The 8,287-nt window shown below is 41.0% G+C and overlaps 1 protein-coding gene across 8 annotated transcripts in view; it reads right to left on the bottom strand.

The window, feature by feature from the left end:
• LOC112494332 (dipeptidyl aminopeptidase-like protein 6) overlaps window positions 1–8,287 on the bottom strand; it is a 215,165-nt gene that overhangs the window by 152,816 nt on the left and 54,062 nt on the right. Inside the window, exon 2 of one of the 8 annotated variants that reach the window (XM_025084935.1) lies at window positions 7,799–8,035. The exons of 4 other annotated variants lie outside the window; for them this stretch is intronic. In XM_025084935.1, the coding sequence (XP_024940703.1) occupies window positions 7,799–7,825 (27 nt within the window). In that variant the 5' untranslated portion in view covers window positions 7,826–8,035. The remainder of the gene's footprint in view (window positions 1–7,798; window positions 8,036–8,287) is intronic. 3 more of the 8 variants (XM_025084934.1, XM_025084933.1, XM_025084937.1) reach the window with 3 other exon arrangements.

Below are 8,287 nucleotides of genomic sequence, written 5' to 3'. Positions count from 1 at the left end.
CCCATCGTTCCCTCAACACAGTATTCATTTCAACGCGAGCACACTCGGGTGGTGCCATCTTAGTAATTTCAATAGGAAGCTCAAAAAGTTTTTATAAACCCGCCCCAAGTTACTTGCATCGCAAATCAATTGGATTCAATATGATATTCATTTCTCAAAGAGGAAGAAGAGTCCACCCAAACGTACCAACAAGATTCCAACGGAGCTGGAAGGGTACGAGAGAGTGGTTTGCGCGCGAGAGTTGCGCCGAGGGTCGAAGGGTGGCCATTTCGAAAGAGAGTGGAAAGAGAGAGAGAGAGAGAGAGAGAGAGAGAGAGAGAGAGAGAGAGAAGAGGACTCCCTTGCCTTGTGCATTGACATATACCGTTAAAAGTCCTGGCACTTTGAGTCTCTGCCAACTCAATTCGTACTTGCGAGTGGCGCAGGACTGGTTTAAAGGGGTTTTGAAATGTTTGGAGGGGACGCGCGGATGAGAATTCTTATAGGGATTCCTTGTGCGATTTTAGAGACAGGAACAGCTTCGCAAAGATAAAAACAAAATAAGTGGGATAGGTAAAGCTCGGATGGTGATACTTACGTGCAGACCGGCCATGTCGGAGTGAACTTCCAGTTAACCCTGTATAAGAAACGATAAGGTACGTTCAGCCGGCAGGAGTGAACCCCATCCCTCCACTTGACGCGCTACAGTGCATACCGTCCTGAGAGGATCCGGACGAAGCATCCTCCTATACTTTAATTTCCGGCTTTTCGTCTTCTTTCTTTGTTGGCGCACCGTATCGACTAGCAGCAACCATGAACAAATTGAAAACTTGAATTTCCATCTGTAAGATCGAATCGTTAACCATGAACTCCCTTAGCTACCCTTAATCTCAAAGCCCTTAGACATTCAAGTATTATGTCCCTAAAGAGTAGGAGAGGGGGCGAGAAAGAGAGAATGATTTAACACTGTCGGCAGTAGTGGTGAGGAGGATGATGGTGGTTGTGTGTATGTATCAACCCTTAAAAATGAACCGCCTGGAATTCACCCTCCGTCTTGAGTTTAATTATTGGAATGGCCATAGGGTTGTCGAGGGCTTGGAAATGAGAATGCAAGGAGTGAAGGAGAAGGGGGGACAATGCTTTGCCGGATTAAAGACAAATTTAAGGGTGAGGACGGTGAGAGTGTAAATTGGAGACAGATGAATGACGTCAAGAGGAAAGGTTAACCAGTTAACTGGTAACGACGCATACATATATGCGCAGCAAATTTTCCTGCCAAAACTGGTAATGTATACGTGCGCACATTGGATAACCCCGATAAATTTCAATGAATTTTCATGAAAATTGGTATGCCTAAGTTTTATGGATCGCTGATTACGAATCTGAACTCGGATCTTTAAATTCAGAATGGCGCTTCCAGATGTACAGACCGAATCGCAAAGTAAGTCGATTCGAATGAAACTCGGTGCTAGGTAGGTTTTCAAGATCACTGATTTTGAATCTGAACTGAAAATTTGGAAATTCATAATGGCGAGTTCAGATTCGTAATCAGCGATCCATAAACTTCTTATTTTTTGTCCCCGCAAAGCACCATCCTTCTCCCTTGCCCATCCATCAACAGAGCTCGAGGAATTACCCTCAACGCCTACGTATGTATAAAGTGGTTGAAAACGCGACAGTTACGACCCCTATAAATCGGGGGTTGCTATTCAAATATATAATCGTACGTAAAGTGGTTGGGCTGTGTGATTCAGGGTGTCGACGAGGACGTAGAATTACGTAATTTCAACAGAGCTAAACTACGTCCCACCTCACTACGCACCATCCAAAATCTATTTCACTCCCACAGGCACCTTCAACGCGTTCACGTGATTTATACCAATCTCGAACCCGGGAAGAGAGCCCCCGTCCTAGGACGAAAAATCATTACGATTCTGTTGAATGTCTCGTAGGACCTCGTAAGATTCTCGTAGAGATTCGTAGGATGGTCGTTTGTACCGTCTGAATTCCGAAGCTAACCTCACCTAAGAATACTCCCTTGAGCGGATACGCATTGCGCCACCCAGTTTTCAAGGAGAGCTCTTGTATGCATAGTAGGGAAAGCCCACTACGCGTATCTTGTACCAAACCATTATTTAGTATACTAAAATTGGTATCCACGCCATTTCCTATTCACAGAAATTATAAGATAGCGGGATTACCGTAAATCGTGGAAATCTCAAGAAAATCCCTATTAAATTGCACAGAGAAAAAATACGACAATTCATAAGTATAAATATATCGCGCATCAAACAGACAATGGTCGCAACAAAAGTGAAAAACTCTCGACCCACGGGTCAAAGTGCACGCGCAGCTCTGTATAGCGTCAAACGTAAATCTCCAGCAACAAGCGTCGGAACCGTAAATCCGGGCAGAAGCCAAGCAACTCGACGGCCACAATCAAATTTTAATGCGTAGCTTGACGTGACGCACGAGTGCGACAGAGACAGCGCTACGCGAGTGTCGGATTGGTGCGAGTGAGAGCACACGACTGTGGGATAAGCCCTGTTACGATTACTGCACGCGTGATATACGCGGCCCTACGGCCCTATGACTTTCTGGCCCACCGGCAAAATGCCGTTCAGACGTTGCATTTCAGTTCCTTCTCATGTCATTTGCTATTCATAAGTGGCTGTATACCCAGCGGCCGGAAGTACGTCGCCACTGGCCACTTCCCTCCAGTCTTATCCCTTTCTGTAGAAACGGTAACTTGCTCCTCAGCACTGTTCCTGCCACGATACAAATTCTACTGTACTACTACGTTGCGCCACTTGCAGCATCGCAAACAACGCTCGCAAAACGTTGTGTTGCATATCGACAGTCACCGTACAAACCACTAGTGTCTAGTTTAATCTATCAGTGCTCTACGTCTATAATGGTTGTATAGATATAGTTGTACGCGGAGCCTCCGCCTCGTCCACCACTGGATGCTATTGATGTAGTTTGTATATCGTGTTTTCTTATTGTGTTATAAAAGGAAAGCAGATCCCGCGGTCTTCCTTTGATATACGAGAAAGAGGTCGGCAATAAAGAATAAAGGACTAATGTAAAAATGAAAACTAGAAAGAAAGAGGAAGAAAGGCCATTTTCCTTTTCAACTTTTGTATTACGTATGAACAAATGGGAACTCGTATAGCCGCGTTACGCATGATTAGATCTTGCATTCGTGATCTGATCTTTTGTGTATATTGTAAGTGGAAGTACATAAAGTGACAAAAATATTGCAAGCGGTAACGATATAAGAGCACGGATAAAGCCATGGAAAATTCAAACTGGCGCAACTGTGCTTTTTATACGTGAAAGAATTCCATGGATATTCACGGCATACCGTGTAATCATTGACTAATCTAACAGATCGACCGGTTGAAAAATAATGGCAAAACGGGAAATGTATAATATATAGCTTTCCCTAATTTGATATAACAAAAGCAGGAAATTAGGTCTGTGCTGCCACCGAAACAAAATAACACGTGAATCAATATCAAATTCAACTGAAATTTCCAAAACCCGGTATTGTACAATATATACACACACGGAGTGCAGTCATGTACCTACTATATTTTCCATCCCCTTCTGTAGAGTTCTGCCTAAACCAGATTGTACCTTGCTAGTATCCATATATAACAGAATCCCTTTCAGTCCTGTTCTGTTCTGGCTCGCAGTAGGGTAGCGACCCTTAGATAAACAGTTCTCGTTATGACCTCCAATGCTGAACTACGATCCCCTAAATAGGTGGGGAGATTCGGAATCGCCTGCGGCGCAAAATCGACCAGTTTTCAACTATGAACCCCACCTCCTCCCTCCCCCCTCTCGCCGCTTCTATTTAACCTTCTGCTCCAAATCCGGGATCCCATTCGCTCGAACCTTCCGTGCTCTCACATGATTCCTACGCCCTGCGTGTTTCATTAGAGGAATTGATCATCCCTAAGATATTACACAAGCGGATTCACCGCTCGGCTGAGTACGGATGAATATGATATTCCGGTAACTTATGAGTTTTCACAAAATTTTCTAACTCTCGAAAATTTTTTAATTACACTCATGCAAATTATTTCTTTGTCATCTTTATCGCCCATATGAGCGAACGAGCTATATTGGATGGCAATCCAAAATAGTCGAAATAAAGTGAACGGAAAAGAAAATGAAACAACCAAAAAATACGTTACCGTAAAAATTCATATTGCCGTGTGAAGGATACGCTCGAAAACTTGTTTGGCAACGCGTTATACAATTAAAACGTTACTAATGAATCACTATTGGAAACACGTTGATGTCACACAATAACACCATTGTACATTGTGTTACATTTTCACCTGTAACATCGTCAAAATCACTTCGCGTCAAATCAACTATTCAAAAGAATTGTGTTCGTACAGCATGCTTCGCTTATACATGTTTTGGAATTTTGAAAAAAAATTCCTTCGCATCACCATCGTCGGTTGAGTTTTAGCAGCTCAGCCTGCAGTGTGGACTATGGCATCCTAACTACGTGTCTACTAAAAAATTAATGGGATCATCCCATATAGCCGACTTGTCCCTAAGCTTGCAGCGTTACTCTGGACACTTGATTAAAGTACGTGGTACACTGAAAAAAAAAAACTATAGGAACTATCAACTATTCTGTTATCGTTGAACAATTATGGCTGAATGTGTCATAAAATATAGCTACTATCATATATTATATATTGCCATAGTGGCCATGCAACATAACTATAATAGCTATAGTATTATGACTGACGAATATCTTTACCGTAAATAAGCAAGAATGATTACAAGAGTCATAACGTTGTTGAGTGAACCATTATAAGGTGACTTCACTATTCACTATTACATAGACAGGTCCAGTAAGTGAACGCGTTCATGTACATTATATCTATATATAGTGATTTTAGCACGAGTGTCCATTCACTGGAGGCGTTTCTTAAGGTGTTCAATTACTGGTGAATTACCCTACTTTGGTTGCTTCAACTATGACACTTGAGTTGTTGCGAGTATTTATTGAAAATTTTTGCTGCGCCAGGTACTTCACTATGGCTAATCTAAGAAGAATTATGTGACCATTAAAAAAATGACTGCTGCAACTATATGCTATGCCTATCTTTATGTTAACCATGATTTATGGTTACAGTAGCCGCTATTATGCTTGAAAGACATAAATTTCTTCGTGTATATTTTTCGAAATATTTTCGCTTCAAAAATTATATACAAACATTTAAACAGTCTTATTACGAATGCAGTAAGTTTATTAGTATCATGTCCAGTTCTGCGATTCTGTGAAATTTTACTAACTTCTGCCGACATTCGTATTAAATTTATGGAAAAAATATTAGCGTACACGCCAGTGCGCACACTATAGGCATAATCGCCGTAAGCGCAAATGGATTGGCAACTTATGCATATGCAGGAGAATTTGTAAACGGCCCTGAAAATAATTACGCAAAACGCAGACAAGATTGGGACGAATGTAAAAGTATAATCGACAAAAGGAGAGGCGCGCGTTAAATACTAAAAAAAAATTAGGAAAAAAAAACAGAAAATAATAAACCTTTAAAAAAATCTGAGCGAGAGGAATAAAAAAAATTATTTTTCACGACCAACACCACTTTGCTCAACCGCTGAGACTTCATCAATGGGGATGAATGACGTTCTTATTTTTTTCACGAGGTCAAAAAAAACTCTGAAAAAGCCCTTAAGAAAGTGAACAATATTCAAACTAATATTGAATAAGTCTTTCTTTTCTCTCAGTTTAAAAAAAAAAATAAATAAGGTATAAACGTATACACGTGTACTTCAATGCGTTCATGTCAATAAGATACATTACTAAGAGGTATCACGGGCAGACGAAAAATTTGATTAAGATTTTCGATGCACGTGACAAAATAGACCGACAAACAAGTAAAAAATTATCTACGGAGAGTACGGAGTAATTTAAAGCTCGTTTTCATTATTCGCGATGTCATTCAAGTAAAATCTCAGAAAACAGAAAAATAATACCAGAAACTGGACTTTAGGTTCTCTAGAGTTGGCAGGTTAGCCGATTTCGTAGCCGCTTGGCCCATGCGAACAGGCCAAAAGATACGACCCGCCGTAACTCCGTAGGTACGAGCCAATTTGGCAACGAAATGACATTGAGGAGTTCGGTGTGAAATAAACGTAATGGTGAGGAAACCAGCCTTTAGTTACGCCCCTTCTCAAATCCAGATATACGCGTATACATCCGTATACGATTACGAGAAGTATGTGACAGCGAGAGGGAGAAAAGTGAACAATACGAGTGGCGGTCCTCAACTTACTATTGAAAAGTGAATGAGACGGTTGCGTTGCATTTTTTGCATTGCCTTATGCGTGTACATGCATTTAAAAATATATATATACATTCACATAAAAAAGTATACATAACCCTGTCAAAAAAATGAATTATGTATATTTACTGGAGACGCGAGATATGCAAAGTGTATACCAACACCCGCGTACAGAATTCCCTAGAAGCTTCAGTACTGTTATACATTCCTAGTAAAACTTTCGAATAATTTTCTTGTAACTCAATTTCACTCAGTGAGATGGAACTTCATTTTTGAAATGGATATACGTATATTTTTTTGTATAACTGTATATATGGTCCACGTGATCGTTTCTAAAAAAAAAAAAAAAAACGTGTTGCAAAAAATTAATGATAAATAATTACAAAAGTTATAATAATAACAGTCAGGACTATAACTTTCGTTAATACTATAACTCTGAATTTTTGTAATCTTCTTCTCTTTTTTGTTCTACGCTTCTTGTCCTGTAATTCTGCATTATGCGCGAACTGCAACGGCATCGAAATATCGCATGGGAAACCATTGGGAGCAGTTACGAGCTGCAACTGGTCAGAGCTGCAAGTGCAAGACCGTACACCGGTAGTATAATCTATTGCAGCCGTTGCGGCATGCATATGCATATAAAGGCGCGTAACACGGGCTGTACGCAGAAAGCAGGAAATTAGTCATATGCCGCGGGTGTGCGCGGCTTTCTGCTCTTTAGGGAGCTTTCAGTGGACTCGCCACCACTTCCAAAAAAGTATATACATATATGGGGCAACAGCGCATAGGGGACAGTCACAAATAAAAAGCGATGAAAACGTAGAAAATAAAAAAAGATAAAAATATATAACCAGAAAATCTCTCCAGAATTCTATACTATCCGCATTATATGTATAAAGTGTAAACTCGAAGTGTAGAGTAGATACAGTAGACTCCATACAGCTAGTACTAGTACAGTAACTACTATGGACACAGAAACCAGTATATAATATATTACTAGTATCGGTTCCACTGTAATATAATCGTTTGGTTGAAATTTAACAAAATTTTGTAAATACGCCTATACGAATATTGTATATAGTTTCCATCACGTCCATGTAAAACCTAGCCGTGGTCCAGCCACGCGTTCGCCCCCAGCGTGAGATGAATTATTTGTTAAATCCACCCCCAGGCATAGTGCCAGAGGGTGGCTAAAGGACAAATGCGAATATAACGGACATTCGCGCAGGGACGACCCTTTTCGCGTAGAGTTAAACGATTTTTGAATAGGGCAAACGAGAGTGGCGCTGGAAAAATCGACGCGACAATTGGCTATGGTACCATGGCCAGTACAACATGCTGTAGGATTGATAAGCTCGATAATCCGTTATACCGGATAAATTACGAAGCTATTAGTTATTATTTTTTTTTCTGTCACTAAACAAAAAAAAATAGTCAAGCGCCCCCGTTAAAAGATACAATTATCCATTTTTACTTACGCTCACGTCCAGTCGTCCTTCCGTCATGTTGCCCTGGCGCTGCACTTCGACGAGTCACTCTCCAAACTTCTCTGTCCTCGAAGTACGTACTGAATGGTCCAACGTATCCCCGGCTGCACCCCCAACAGTATCCGTGCCTGATTTTTACAGTCTCTCCGTTATTTAACAATTCGCATCCATTAATCACGAAGTCACGCACCTCGATAAGGCCTGTATTTAATTTTTCACAGCGCTATACTTTCACATTTAAATGGAAATTGACGCGATGCCCGTATAGAGGAGAAAAGGATCAAAAAAAGAGAGCAGGCAGGGGGAGGATGACAGCGCCAGGATATAGCATGGTGGACCCCGCTATTACCACGAAAAGAAAAAAAATCCAAACATGCTAAGAGGGGGGACCTATGACAACGCTATAAGAGGCAATACATGGCAACAAGGAGAATACCGTTCTACGCGAGGGATGTATACAGCCTTGCCCCCCCCCCCCCC

The sequence above is a fragment of the Cephus cinctus genome, unplaced genomic scaffold (assembly GCF_000341935.2).
Source record: "Cephus cinctus unplaced genomic scaffold, Ccin1 Ccin1_scaffold0421, whole genome shotgun sequence".
NCBI lineage: Eukaryota > Metazoa > Arthropoda > Insecta > Hymenoptera > Cephidae > Cephus > Cephus cinctus.
This window is presented reverse-complemented; position numbering and strand designations above follow the sequence as displayed.